General features: G+C 49.4%; 1 protein-coding gene across 14 annotated transcripts in view; it reads right to left on the bottom strand.

The window, feature by feature from the left end:
* Window positions 1-3,063: 3,063 nt before the first annotated feature.
* FHAD1 (forkhead associated phosphopeptide binding domain 1) overlaps window positions 3,064-14,941 on the bottom strand; it is a 102,898-nt gene continuing 91,020 nt past the window's right edge. For 10 of the 14 annotated variants that reach the window (XM_016128365.2, XM_016128373.2, XM_016128375.2 and 7 more), the window contains one exon: window positions 3,064-5,465. In XM_016128365.2, the coding sequence (XP_015983851.2) occupies window positions 5,349-5,465 (117 nt within the window). In that variant the 3' untranslated portion in view covers window positions 3,064-5,348. The remainder of the gene's footprint in view (window positions 5,466-14,941) is intronic. The other 4 variants (XR_004953429.1, XR_001594871.2, XM_016128366.2 and 1 more) reach the window with 2 other exon arrangements.

Genomic DNA, 14,941 nt, shown 5'->3' with positions numbered 1-14,941 from the left:
GACTCCCAGAAAGGGGCTAGTAAACCAGGATGCATAGAAGAAGGACGTTTAGATCAGAAAGGCTTGGTTCTTTCATGCTGGGTCCAGCGGAAGACAGGTCTCCAGACCCGCTGGCAAAACTCCCTGTTGTCCAGGTGCAGGGCTCCGATGGTGAGAGGCAGTGCAGTGTCATGGTTAAGAGCTTGAAAATCTCAGTGGGGTGACCTTGGGCAAGTGACTTTACCTTGCTGGCCTCAGTCATATGGCTTATAAAATGGCAATAATTCTCTCCTCCTGGAATACTTGAAAGAATTAAATGAAAAAAGTGTTCATGTAAAGCATTTAGCGCAGTACATGGCATATAGCAAAAGCTCACCACGATGGAGATGCTGATTATCTGGCTCCCTGGTTGTCAGGCAACAGGCAACAGCAGATAATCTTGTCTGGGTGAGCATTTAACATGGGTTTGGCATATCTGGCCCACTGCCTATTTTTATAAATAAAGCTTTATTGGAACACAGCCACGCTCATTCGTTTAGTATTCTGCTGCTGCAACAAGTTGAGTGGTGATGACAAAGGTAAATGGCCCTTCACAGATAAAGGGCTTTTTCTGTCTTGCCCTTTACAGAAGAAGTTTGCCGACCCTATCCTCACCCATAACCAGCTGGTTCCTGGTCTTTGCGGAGGAGAGCGAGGCAGTGGAGCAGTTAAGGGACGAAATCTGGGTCCTGGCTCTTGGTCTCGGGCAGGTTACTTACCTACTCATCCTTTTCACAGGTAAAACAGGAGTGATATGCACAGTGAGCCCTAAGTGGGTTACTGTCTGGACTGTGCTTAGTGTAGTGTCCGATGGCTGGCGAGGACACTGTAAAAAGTCTGCTATTATTAGCTATTAAGCTTCACAAAGAAAATCACTGCTGAAAGTCACAAAGAAACTTTCAGGAGGGGGTCGCTGCTGCATACAGTTCTCTCTGCAGCATGCCCAGCAGTGATCGCACAGAAAGCCAAAACGAGAGGACGTGAATGTCAAAGGTGGGCTCTCCCATGCAACGCATCCAGTAAATTAATGATTTCGACTCCCTTTCAGGAGAGCGGCAGATCAGAACGTGAAAAGAAAGGGGAGCAAATGCCAAGGTCATGAGGTCATAGCACAGTATCATAAGTACCTGGAGCATAGTAGGTACCCAGACTAGGTACCCTTCATTCATCCTGAATGAACGAAGTCTGGTCGTTTAACCATAAAAGTGATTTATCAGTCAAAGGGCCCCTCTGATTTCTGTGATGATAAGACCACGGTTAGCCATGAGATAAAGTTTTCTGCCTCCAAATTCTTAAAGTCTTAGGAATGAAAGCAATATGCTGAAAATGAGAGAAAACTGAAAGCAAGAAGCCCGCGAAGGCTTCACACCGCAGGACAGAGGCATTGTGATGGCTTCCTGGGGGCACAGATGGGCAAAGAAAAATGTTTAAAAACAAAAGCCAGCACATAAGGTCATGGATTGGCCCCAAAATAACTCAGGACGTTGCGCAGACGGATGTGAGTGGCACATCTCGATGGCAATGAGGCCAAGCGGTAAGCCGAGATAGTCTACCCTCCCCGGCGCCCGGACTCCGGCTCCCGGAGGCCCCAGAATGGACCAGAGGAACACAGCGGCATTAGCAGGTTTGGGGGTTCTGCGTGTCGGGGTGCTGCTTTCATTCCTAAGACCCTAGAAAACTGGAAACCACTCGCTTATCAGGAGTGTGCTTTGGAATGTAGATCCGGAAGCTATTTTTTCCTCCCCGCAGACTCTGGTTTCCACAACAGCAGGCATTGGTGGCTCTGCCAAGCTGCTAGCGCAGGGCACCTTATCTGCAAAGTCACGAATCCGAGAACCAAATGGGCTGCCACTGGAGAGGGTGGAAGGAAGTTGTTTGTCTTAGCTTCTCGGGGACTCAGAAGATTGGGAGGGTTTGGGGACTGCAGGTCCCTTGTTGTACCTTGATACCACCCCGGGGGAAATGTTGTTGGTGGCTTCTCAGAGAGGGTCATATAGCAGAGTGTCTTAGAAAAGGTCATTTTGGTAGCAAATAATAGAAACTCACACCAGCTGGAGCAAAAAGGGGGCTTTTATGGGGGAAGGAAAGCCGGTGTCTGCCTGTCCTGACTCTTCAGCTTTGCTTGCCCTTCGATTCTCTAACCTTCCTCATTCCCTTTCGATAACTCCCTCTCTGCTTAACTTAGCCACAGGAGGTTTCTGCTGTTTATGAAATAGTTTTGAGTGATACAAGGGTTCTAGTGGAACCCAAGGGCAGGCGTCGGAACTGGCTTTCTGCAGGAAAGAGACTAGGAACCAGAAAGTCAACAGGAAGCAAACCAACTTTCGCCTTCAGCATCAGTTGGAACACATTCAGTGTCAGAAAACAGAACTCTGGATGTGGGTAGATTGTAAAAATTTGGAGCCCCTCCCAAGTCAACTCTAGCCATGTGGCTTGCTTTGCCTGACTGGAAATTAACAAAGGTAAAGCAGATAGAGACTTGAAAAGTATTTACGCTTTGGGGTTGCTCTGTCCTGCTGCTCTTGGGAACCTGAGCTCATCATATAAGAAAGAGCCTGGTCTAGCCACCTGGCTGGTGAGAGATCACATCGAGCAGAGACATACTGTCCCAGCTGAGGCCTTTCTAGACCATGGTTTCTCATTCTTGCTGCTATTGACATTTTGGATTAAATAGTCTTTGTTGTGGGGAGCTGTCCTGTGTATTGTAGAACGTTGAGCAGTATACTTGGCCTCTACCCTCTAGGTGATAATAGAGCCATTGTCCCCCAATTGTGACAACCAAAATTGTGTGCAGGCATTGTCAAATGTCCCCCGGGGGGGGGGGAATTTCCCTCAGTTGAGACCACTGTCCTGTCCCAACTTTCCTGCTGGTGACAAGGCATGTAAATGAAGTCATTCTAAACCATCCAGCCTGAGCCCAGCCAGCCCAGACCAATACAGGTGCCCAGTGTGACTCATGGAATCGTGAGAAATAATCAGTATTTGTCATTGTCAGGCACTAAGCTTTGAGTGTTTTGTTCTACAGCACAAACAGGTACACCTGACTACAGTGGCTTCAATAGGCGATTTATTTTCTTACACGACGTGAAGTACAGAGGTAGGCAGTTGAGGCGCGGTACAGGACACAGGGATGCCCCCCAGGCCCTCCTCGTCTTTCCACTCCATTGTCCTTGGAGGCGGGCTTTGCCTCTTGCCTGATGATCCCCAAGATGGCTGCTCCGGCTCCAAGTCTGAGCTCCAGGAGACAAAAAGGAGACAAGGCAAAAGGACAAAGGGCAACAAGCTCTCTCCTAGTGAAGTCCTGCCTTTTAGTCCAGAAGAGAAGCCCTCCCAGTGGTCTTTACTTACATGTCAATGGCCAGCACTGAACAATATGGCCGGCCCTAGCTGCAAGGGAGGCCGGGAAATCAAGGTGTTTAGCCTTCGACTTACATAGCACAGAGAGGAGATGACTAAGGGGCTTGTACTATCTGCTGCACTGTCTCCCTGGGGGTCTTGGTTTCTTGTCTCCTCTAGTTACCCGTCTACTCCAGCCTTTTCTCTCTGGAGACTGGCTTTGCTTCTCCAAACGCAAGAGGGGAAAGGGCCACCCCAGCCCTGGGACTGCACCAGGATGTTCAGCTCCGGCACCACTAATGACTTGAGTGGCGTTCCAGGGTCTTACTTCCAAACACCAAAGAAAGAGGTGGTGATTGGCCCAGCTTGAGTTAGAAGAGAAATTTGATTGATCTGGCTTGGGTAGGGTATCTACTGCTCAGCCAACCAGCTGTGGCCAAGAAAGCATTGTTAGATGGGGCAAACCTGATTGGGGGTGGGGTGTGTTCTCAGAGAAAGGGGCATGTGGCTGAGGAAATGCCCAAAAAGCTGGTTCGAGAGGCGAAGAAAAGAAATTTGCCATTATGGGTTGTAATGTTCATATGATAAAAATTAAGGCGTCTTTTGAAAGACCTAAAATACAGAGAAGTCATGTAGGCATTACATTTAACTTATACAAATTCGAATATGCATGTTCAACCAACAAACAACATATTTTTCCCCCTACGTAATTTGGCTCCAAAACATGAGCCAGCAGCTTGAACCACTGCCTGACCAAGTGATCTTTTCTGGTGCTGGTCAGAAACCTGCCGTTTTGGACGTTTGGATTATGATACAGTATCAATGATATCAGATTCCTTATGGAAAATTTCCAGAATTTTCACGAGTGTTTTTCCAGGTCAGGTAATGCTCGCCTTTCTCACTGACTTTAGATCCTAACTCTGTGTCGGACGGCCCTTCAGTGGAACATCACACGAATAATTTTTCCCATGTTCTTCTAATCGGTATAAAGAATGCCTCTGGTTTTGAAATATCAAAATATTTTTATTGCGGCTTTTTAAAAAATAATAAATCAATGATAGTCACGACTTCTGGCTCTTCCTCCCATTGCATTTGGTGGTCCTGGCTACAGTAGAGAGGCAGAAAGGGATCGGGTGGCCAGAGAGAGGGCGTACCACGGGAGAGGCAGAGAGGGGAGCGCGGAGAATAAGGGTCTCTCCATACACCCTGAAGCAGGGGTGTGTCCACCTGGGCAGTGTGTGCTCTTTGGTGACTGGGTCCTTGGTCTGTCCTTATGGCTGGGGAATTGCACCACTGGGCCATCTAATGGTAAGTAGGAGATGGAATTAGAAATCTGGGTTCTAGATCTAACTCTTGAATTTACTGGCTGTGTGATTTCAGACAGACCACTTAACCCTGCTGGGCCTCGGCTTCCTCACATGTTAAATGTGGAGCATAATGCTACGTACCTCCCAGGGCTTGGGGGAGGATTAGATGAGAAGTATTTTGAAAATGGCAGAGTGCCAAAACAAAATGTTAGCCTTTATTATGCAAGCATTAAAAACGGATTGGCGTTCTAAATTTATTAAAATCACCTCAGATATAAATGCACTATACCATGGCCCTATCAGCCCCGAGGTGACCATTCTGTCCTGTGGACACTGTCCATCGCGGGTTTTCTTGACTGTGGGTTTCTTGGCGCTTCTTGGTGGTGTGATGTGTGATATGTCACGACTCAAATGTGGAACCACATAATTGCATCTACCGGGCCTAGGAGCCTGGGTTTCACACCTGTATTCTTCATATGCTTGAATATGTGTACGTGCGTAGGTATTTTTATAAAGAACCCCTCTTCCCACACACTCCAAAATGTAGCATTGCACAAAAAACCAGTTTAGGAAGCAACACGCCGGGGTAACAACCTTTAAAGTCCTACAAAAGTATCTTAGTGTTTTGACACAGAAAAGTCACTTCGACTCACGGAGGATCACGTAAAGCTGGGCAGGGCGACAATTCTAGTTCCTTCCGCTAGGCTTAGAGAACAGAAGACTCTGGCTGGATTTGCTAGAAGTATCTCTCTTCAGCTTCTCTCTTTCTTGGTCCATCTTTGGGGTGGCTTTTTTGGCTCCAACCTGTAACGAGCAAGAGAAACAAATGCACAAATTCTAGAATTGCAGCGAGATCCCAGAACATTCCAATGTGTTCTTTTTATTTAAAATAAAATGTGTTCTTTTTATTTAAAATAAAATGTTGTAAAACAAAACAAAACAGAACATAGATACGAGTGAAAGGAAGGTAAAATGATCCACCATTATCACACCCAAGGTAAGCATTATAAATGTTTTGGCGTCCACCCTTCCAGGTATACAGGTGACATTTCTCATGTTTTTGAAACCAGGAGCTTCTCAGGGTGGGCACGTTCATTGTGACGGAGTTTCTTTCTCCTGAAAAGCTGTTATTGAACTGCATGTGTCTTATGCCTGTGATGTCATTGGAGGAGAAAATGCTGGATATTAGAGGGGGTCCGTTTAGCTCTTTTCTAAGCACGGTCTCCACTCCCCAGCAGCCATGTGTGTGACTCTAGCCCTGGTCATAGTTGACTGGACATTAGACACAGGCTTTTCAAATGCTCTCTCTCAGGATTTGGGGTTAATGGGCTCTGAGATGCTACTTGCTTCCTGGCCTGGTTGTTTGAGCTGGGGGACCTTGAGGTCACATGACCAGAGAGAGACAATATCAGCTGAGATTCAGAGAGATGCGGAGAGGAGGGTGTGTGTGTGTGTGTGTGTGTGTGTGTGTAACAGACGTGATACTTGGGATCTGACAGTTTACTCATTTCTCTTTTGAGGTTGGACTCTTTCAGCCTTTCGTTTTTAAGAGGCACTCACTCCAGTGTCCTTGTAAAAGCCCCCTCCCTCTGTCTGAATAGATTCTATTCATTGCAAACCTAAGAATCTCTCACTCCGTTCTGCACCTACTGTAGATAGGGTAAACTTGCCAGATTCTTTCCAACAGGCTTCAAATCTCAGCCCTACGTTCTGCACATTGGACCTCAACACATGCCCCTGGGGGAAGGGGGCTGTGGGTAGTTGAATTTCGGCTCTGCCACGTACTACGTGACCCTTGGTTTCCTCATTTGTCAAATAGGGACTAGAATATCCGTGCTGTCTTCTTCAGGGGCTGAGAGGAGATTCTGGGTGGATTTCAATGGAAGGGGCTGTCGAACCACCGTTTGAGCTCTTTTTGCTTTAAGACAGGTTTCAGCCTTACCTCCTGAGACCTGTGCCGGTGGCTGGCAGGAGCCTTGGATGTGTTTTGAGACTCTGCGTTCCCAATCATTCCAGGGTGAGAAGGGCTAACATCTCTACACTAGGCCACAAAGTATAACGTGGTCAGGATGCCAGGGAAAATGAAAGCTGACAGCAAAAGTTCAAAACCTTTGCCCTTGAAGCCACCTTTCCTTCAGAGCCCTTTTAATGTGATTTTCAATAAAATTGCTGGCTCTGGATGGTCCCCAAATGCCAGTGCCCTGACCTAGTGTGGGGGGCTGGCTGCCAGAAAGTTTGTTAAAAGGAAAGAGTCCCCAGTCCCAGGGTCCCCCTGGTCCCACGAGCTGGGGATAGGAAGCACCATGCAGCAAGTTTGGGTCCACTTTTTTGAGTGACAAGGGTAGGGACAGCAGAAGGCAGACAGGATGGTTGACTGGGAAAAGAAAGAGGTGGGGAATGGGGGGACGCGGGGAGGGTCCGCCCTGAACTGGGGACCGCACGCGAGTGCCATGCATTCAGCTCGGATGTGTCGATGTTAGAAACGTCCAAATTTGTAGAGAATTCTTACGAGTTTATTTGAGCCAAATTGACAATTGCCAGGAAGTAAAATCTCAACAGATTGAGAAAATGCTCCAGACAACGGCGGTTTTGCAGCTTATGTTATACATTAGAATCGAAGGAGGAGACGTGAGGAGGGTCACATGGAACCTTTGGTGGTAGGTTAAGGGGGCGGGAGAAGGCAAAGCAGGGAAATCTCGGGAACTGGATAAAACAGTACAATAGAGACACACACGCTTCTTTAACACTGGTGAGTACGATGCCAATTGGTAACCCCCATTTACGGCGCGTAGAGAGACTGTGGGAACAAGATGGCAGTGAGGGGCCTGCGGCCTCCCGCCCTGGTGCCGTGGTTGTGCCCTGAGGGGTCTGGACGAGGAGGTGACTCTGACATGTCAAAGGTGTGCTATCTCACATGCAAAAAAAGAATAGACGGGCTCACTTCTGGTAAGGACCGACCTTTGTCAAGGAAGCTACGGGCCTAGGATGTGACTACCCGCCGCGACCCGCGTCGAGTTAGGAAGTTTCATGTTCGGACCATCCTATGTGGTTACTTTCGGTCTCTGAGTTTGTAGGGTCTGTCACGCTGGCCTCCACTGAGCTTGTATGCGTACCCCCTTCCTTTTCGTTCGGAACCACATGGCTCACTCTTAGAATGAAAAGGCAGGGATAGGAACCAGTCATTAAAATAGTGACACCTGGATGGAAATTATCTCGGAACACAATGCGGGCCTGCCGCAGGTGCCCGACTGCAAGCGTCGGCTCTAGAGAGACCCCGACCAGCCTCGGGCCTCGGTTTAAACAACCCTTCTCCCAGGAGGCCTCTGCTGGCCCTTGGACGGGTGGGTCCCTGTGCAATACACTTGCGAGATTAGTCCACTGTGCTTTGTCCTCAAAACATTTGTACAGAGTAATTATTTCATCATTACTAGTACTTATCTATTTTTCTAAAAACTGGCCCCCGATTGTAAGGCAGCGAGGGAGACAGTTTTGTGCGTTTCTCCCTTGATCTAACCCGGTGTTTCCGCCCTTTCTCTCACTATCGTCTCTCCCCGACGCGCCTTCTTCACATTTTCTCCTAATTGCTCCCGCGCCTAAGAAATTTGAATACTACAGATAGCACTGTATGTATATCTGCGCTGTACGCATTTTTAACTTTGGAGTATTTTATTTACTTATTTTTATTTTTTAATTACAGTTGACATTCGATATTATTTTATATTAGCTTCAGGTATATGGCATAGTGTTAGACATTTATATAACTCACAAAGTGATCCCCCCGATTAGTCTAGTAGCCACCCGGCACCATAGTTATTACAATATTATTGACTATATTCTCTATGCTTTACATCCCTGTGTGCTTTACACATTAAAAAAAAAAAAAATTTCGCCCTCTCCGGGTGATACTACCGCCACTGAGAATTCATGAGTGAACCCCGACACCTGGACAGTACCTGCCACATCTATGCTCTTGGTAAATATTTGTTGAATGAGTCAGGGCCAGAAGGGTACTCTTTTGTTTACTCGTCCATCCTTGGGGTTTAGCACAGTAGGTGGCCTAGACTAGGTAGTCGATAAATATTTATTAACTAGAAGATTTTAGCATACAGCTGACAAATAATTATAAAAGACTGTTAGCTGTAATGAAAAAAAAATCAATGAATGGCATTTTGGAGGACAGAAAACAAAACCCCACAGCTTTAAAAAGGAAGGAGCTGCCAATTCTGAAGCCTGCTAGAGATGGAGGCTCTTTTATAAGCAGATGTTACATGTCCTGTCTTTTTCTGGGTGGTCATGATGGCTCCATCCCCCTAAGGAGTCAAGGCACACACTGTGAAGGAAGGAGACCCCGAGCTACACTTTGCAAGCGACCTGGAGCAAACCCTTCTGTACCGGGGAGGTCCTAGACACCAAGCTTCTAAGTTTGGGCTGTGGGGCTGGAAGAACAGGGAGCTCACTCTTTGCTCTTGGCTGAAGCGCCGCCATCTGCCTGCATTCTGTTAAGCCCAGAGACAGCCTGACATTCCGCAGGCTGCCTGTCTCGGAGCAGCCAACGCTGCTACAACATCCAGGGCCCACCCCATTGTCTCCTCTGTCAGCTTACGTCCCCAGGGGGACCTCGGACAAGACCTAGCTGTGGGGTGGTTTCTGCCTGCTCCCCGGCTCAACCACATATATGAAGAGAAGCGACGAGCCGCCTAGCCGTTCCCACTTTGCAGGGTGACAAAGGTCTCAGATCTGAGGGAGCTCTCTGGATGTTCTCTATCCTAACATCCTGCTCCGGATAGTAACCACCTTCTAGTCTTAGGAAAAGTGCGATTTGGTTGAGAAGAGGCTTCTGTTTTCCAAAAATGTTCCTTACCCAGGAAAAAACTTTTTGCCGATGACAGTTCTGTTGTCTCGGAGTGATTGTGGCCTTTTATCAAACTTGAATCTATCTCCTCTCTCTCATTCAACTAAAATGTGTTTTCATGCTTCCTGAGAGCTCGCTCCTACCTTCTGTACCGCGGGATTGTGGGTTGGGCCAATTCCAGTTCTAGGGCTGAATTGTGAATGGCACCGTTTCAACACGTTTAAAACTTGATTCTTGAAAAAGAGAATTCTAAAGGATATGCTTCCTTGAAATTCAAGAGCAATGCCGCCAGAAATGTATCAGATGTATTAATACCTGAACTTGTATCACCTCCAGGAGGGCAAGCAGCGCTCACCTGGGTGTCGGCTCCTCGCTGCATGCCAACTCTCCTGCTTAGCTGTGTGGCTCCGGACAAATCACTTAAAGTCTCTGAGCTTTAGACACTCCGTGTGATAACCGGGGATCATACCACCGCCAACCCCATGGGGCTGCTGTGAAGATTAAGTAATGCACGCCGAGCGCTTAGCTCTGCGCCTGACACATGCTAAATGCTCGGGACGTAACGGATGTGGGGTTACTGTCAGTGGGTTTCCTGCTGACATCCTCCTGCTTTCCCATTTCTCCTGGCTCACCTGGAGATTTGACTTCTGCATCTTGCTCTTCACCACCTCTACAAACATTCGTCTCTTTAATACAGAAAGAATATTGACACAATTTAGCTGATTGCTTCCTTTTGCAGCAAAGAAAAATGGATTTTTTCCCCCCTCAACTTTTCGATGCCACCCATTTGGACGGATGAGGGGTGGGGGTGAGCTTGGGCGGGGGGGTCTGCAGAAGGGGCGCGGCTTTCAGGCGATACCCCCCTGTCCTGCTGAGCCCGAGAGGGTCTCTGTTCCAGATTCCAGTGGAATCTGAGAGGATGAGAGGAGGGCGCTGGTCAACCGAGGGGCCCCTGGGGACACACTGCACTCCTCTGGGGCACAAGTCTGCTCTAGCTGGAAGCAGAGACTCCCAGACCAGTGCAAGAGGCTACGGACATCCAGTGGGTGTCCGTCCACCCTAACACTCCCAGGCCCAGGCACGACAGAACCCAGGAGCATCAACCTCCCCGGGCGGGACAGCAGGGGCCTGTGTGGGAGCCAGCGTCACCACAAATCTGGAGCTTGCCGTTCCCCCGGGGTTTGGTTACTGTTGCTGACCCAGGTTCCCTGAAGACCCCGCACGTCAGGGACCGTTTGCTGAAGAAAGAGCATCCCCTAGGTGTGTGGGGCACAACAGTGAGAGAGAGAGAGTGCGAGCTGGGGCCTCCCAGGCTGAGACTCCGGTGGGGGAACGTGCGGGGTGCTGGGCAGGGAACGCTCTCCGCTCTCCGAGAGCCCTGAGCATCCACTGGGGCTGCCGACCTGATGCTCGCAGAGGCCAGGGAAGTGAAGGCAGTGGAGGGAGCGAGCCAGGTGGGGACGGCCGCAAACCCACGAGCCCAGGGCCTTCCTAGGGCCTGGAAGATGGCGGCTTGTGGGACCCGGGGCCTAATTTCCGAATTTCCCAGAGAAGCTGAAAAACCAGAGTATTCCGTGCTAGTGCCGTATTTTGAAATGTTACTTAAGAAAAAAAGAGAAAAGCCCATGAGCCAAATGAAATGCATCTGTGGGCTGCCGTCTTGCGACTTCTGCTTCAGTGCCTACCCCCCCGGCATCTGCTTGGTGCTCAGGAAATGTTCGTCGGTGGGGTTGCCACGCAGCACGCAGGATGCCCAGTTAATTTTGAATTTCAGAATGAAACCAAAGAAATTTTTTTTTTTTAGTGTAACTAGGTCCCAAGCAATATTTGGGACATATTTATTCTAAATAACTGTTGTTTACCTGAAATTCAGATTTCACTGGGCTTCCTGTTTTGTTTCATTGAGTTTTACCCCCTTTTAAATCTGGCAATCCGGTTGGACGCTCACAAAACTCACGATGGGAAGAAGGAAGGCCATCTTTTGGGACGGGAGTTTAGGAGCTTGTAAAGTCTCTTCCATTCTTACGAAAGGACGCTAACTCAGCTCTCAGACACGGTCCGTGGAGGATCGTGTGCCTGCGTTTTACCGACTGTTGCTCTCCAGGCATTTTCCATGGAGAAGACCTTGAGCCCACAGCCACGCAATATTTATCACAAACTTAGCTGAGAGGAACTGAGCTCAGCGGACAGCCACCATCATCCAAATTCCCAGATATTTATTATAAAGCAGTGGTTTTAAACCAGCAACCTCCCTTCCTTTTTCTTTTTCTTTTCTTTTTTTTTTTTTGGTAGCAAAACCCTTTTACCCAAGCAAAATCTCTTGAAGAACCTGGCACAGAAAACAGATAATGGGGAGCTTCTCTCGTGAAAGTGAGGGGTGTGTGTGTGTGTGTGTGTGTGGAGTCACACTCTTCCCTGGCACCCAAGGGCTCTAGGGCACCCCAGTTTGAACACGGCTCTAAAATAGCTTCCTGGATTAAATCTGATCAGCGGATAGCTGAGTGCCGAAGGGCAGAGCCTGGCCCCTCCTCCCCCCACCTGCTTTTCCTGAACTCTCTGGGATGCGTGTGATGACATTGGTCTGTCTCAAAGCTGTCCTCAGACGTGGCCCAGCCAGCACTGTGTTGCTGTTCTTAGGGACGTTGTTCATTATATATCACACATCATTCTCTCTAGGGAAAGCCCAACGCCGTCTTCGCTCCGAGAACCCTTCTGAGCCTCACGTCCATCCGTCCTGCTCTGGGTTTTCATTCCCAGACAGCCCACAGTCAAACGCGGCTCTCTCCCCGCTGACGGGTGAGGAGGTTGTGTCAACTGGCCCTCTGTCATCCTCATTCTTGGCTCTGCTTTCCCCCCTTTCATTCACTTATTTCATTTTTAGGTGAGGGGTTCCTGGGGTTCCCCACTCCTCCCTTCACCTTCTTTTTGTATGACCTTGTCTCAAAGTCCCCTAATCATTTAGAGCCTAGGACGGTGGCCCCGTCGGCCGAAACTATCCTTGCACTTCCTCTGTGCTCTCTGGCCTTGAGATGCTGGGTTAGCCACTTCCTTGTCTCTTAGGTCATTTGCTCAGACTGCGGGCGGGGGCGGGGTAAGGGCTGGGCTCTTACCCTTTGCAAACACTATATCGAGCTTGCGTCTGGCTGCAAGATCAGAAAACCTCTCCATACCTGCCTCTCTTTCTCTTTGAAGGCACAGTTGCAAGGTGTTGATTCTTTTGCATTTCTCTGTTCGTGATCCTCTAAACGTTCCTGAATGAAAATATCGGGTGAGCGGGAGCGCGTTCAGTGTGCCCGTACCTGTCCCACGCTGGGACGCACCTCTGAGGCTTTTAAGAGATGCCGGGATTCAGGAGCCAATACGCAAAAAAAACAGCGGGGGTGGGGGGCAGGTGAGGGCATTTTCCTTCAGCGGTATTCTAGCCACACGCCACGCCACCCTAACCACATTTCACTTCTCCATCCTTGTGTGGGCCAAGGGTACCACCTCCCTCCCATTCTTGTCCTACGTGACAGCTACCAATTTCTACTCCTTGGTCAAACGCACACAAGTGGCACTGAGGGAACCAGGATCTTGAGACTCTCTGGGCCCAAAGAAATCTTGGAAAATATTGAGGTAAATAGAGTAGCGATGATAACGATGATGGTGTAAGAGCGTCTATCGAGGGGTTCTGTGTGCTAAGGGTTTCGCATACATGCTGTTATTGCATGAAACGCTGTGAGTTAGGTGGCGTTTTTATTCTCACCTTAAGGGTGAGGGATCTGGGGTTAAATGAGCAGAGGGAAGGTTAGGGGCTCTCACCCAGCTGAGACCACCTGGCAGAGTTGTGGCCATGCCCCTTGGCTAGCATTTGATTGGCAGCAGAGCAGCCAGCGCACGTCAGCCTTTCTCACACTTTGAGCCCAAGGAAAGGGCTAAGAAAGGGCTTGCGTGCCTCTCAAAGGGTCACTTCTGTGCATTTCAGATTTCCTATTGAAATTCCGGCCTTAACTCGTTCACAAAAAGTATCGGGGCCTTTTCCTGGCTGTAGCCCTAGCGGCATTCACTGAATAGAAAGAAAAAGGGGTTCACAAAAGAGCTGCCGGCTTTGGGAGGACCGGGAAAGCGGAAGGCGGCTCGGGGCGTGCTGAGCCTGTCGGCTGGCAGGAAGCGCCCTGGAAGAAAGACTTGGCCCTGCCGTCCATAAGTTAGTTGCCTTTTCTCTCCCCCATAGTAACGGAGCTTGCCGGGTGCCGGGCATCATGCCACCGAACCCTCCTGCTGCCCCATGAAGTGGATCCCAGTGTTACCATTTTGGTTGTTTTTGTTGAGGACCCTAAGATGCGGTGGCCAAGCCACTTCCTCAAGGTCACTGAAAGGGCAGAGGTGGGGCTCGAATCCTATTCGTTGGACTCAGAAGTCTGCCCCGTGAACTTGAGAAAGACCCTGAGGCCTTCTCTAGCGATGAGGCAGGGGAGTGGACTAGACGGAGCGCGGCCTGGGCTACTGTGATTGTCGCTCTGTCACGTGGACAGAGCTGCGGACCCAGGGCGTTCCAGGGGCATCTGGAGGCTGGCGACAAGGGTCTCTGTGAGAGCCAGCCCTGAGGTTTCCCCGGCATTTTACGCCTCATTTTCAGAGCCAAAAGTATTAGTATGGAAGTATGACTTTCGATTCTGGAAAGTTCTGCTTGGTCAAGAGATGTTCTAACGTTAAGGCTACAAATGACATTTTTTTGGAGGGTGGTGGCGGTTCTGAAGCTCAAGGCAAGTAATTTCACGTCCCAGGGCTTCGACCACGCCACCTCTATGAACAGGTGACATTTCCTACGGGAGACTGAGAAAAATTAAGGCTCCTTGCGAAACTATTAGGTGCAAAATTGAAAACAAAAAAGGGAATTTTATTTTTCTTTACCTACCATTTCAAAAACGAACAGACACTCCTTGGAAGGAACTGATGCCAAGACAGACGCATACGGGTTCCCTTTCGAATCCCGCAAAACTTTAAAATTGATGATTTTGTGTGTGTGTGTGTGTCCGACAAACAGGGAATTTCTGGCAACAAGTGAATAGCAAACCTGAAGTGCAAACCCGAGCCCCGGAGCGCGAACCCCAGGAGCACCGGTGAGTGGAGGGTGAGGGGAGGGGGCGCCCTGGCTGGGAGATGGCGGGGGACGAGCGTGGAGAAGCCGACCAGGGCCGCGGGCCGGGGACAGCAGGGCCGCGGGGGACTTCTGTTTCTGCCACCGAGTGCCAGCGTCCGTTCTGCCCTCTCTGGAACGGGCTGGCTCTTGCCAGCGTTCCCTGCAGAGACGTTGGGGGCGGGGAAGCGTGTGGCGCGGGCGCGGCCGCCCCGCGAGGGCTCGGTGAAGAATGCCATCCGTGCTGCCACGATTGTGGCCACAGTTCTTGTAAATCTCAATTGTGAATCCCGTGAACTTGAAAGTTCC

The sequence above is a fragment of the Rousettus aegyptiacus genome, unplaced genomic scaffold (genome assembly GCF_014176215.1).
Source record: "Rousettus aegyptiacus isolate mRouAeg1 unplaced genomic scaffold, mRouAeg1.p scaffold_m13_p_1, whole genome shotgun sequence".
Taxonomy (NCBI): Eukaryota; Metazoa; Chordata; class Mammalia; order Chiroptera; family Pteropodidae; genus Rousettus; species Rousettus aegyptiacus.
Note: the sequence above shows the minus strand (reverse complement) of the source record. Positions and strands in the feature narration are given on the sequence as shown.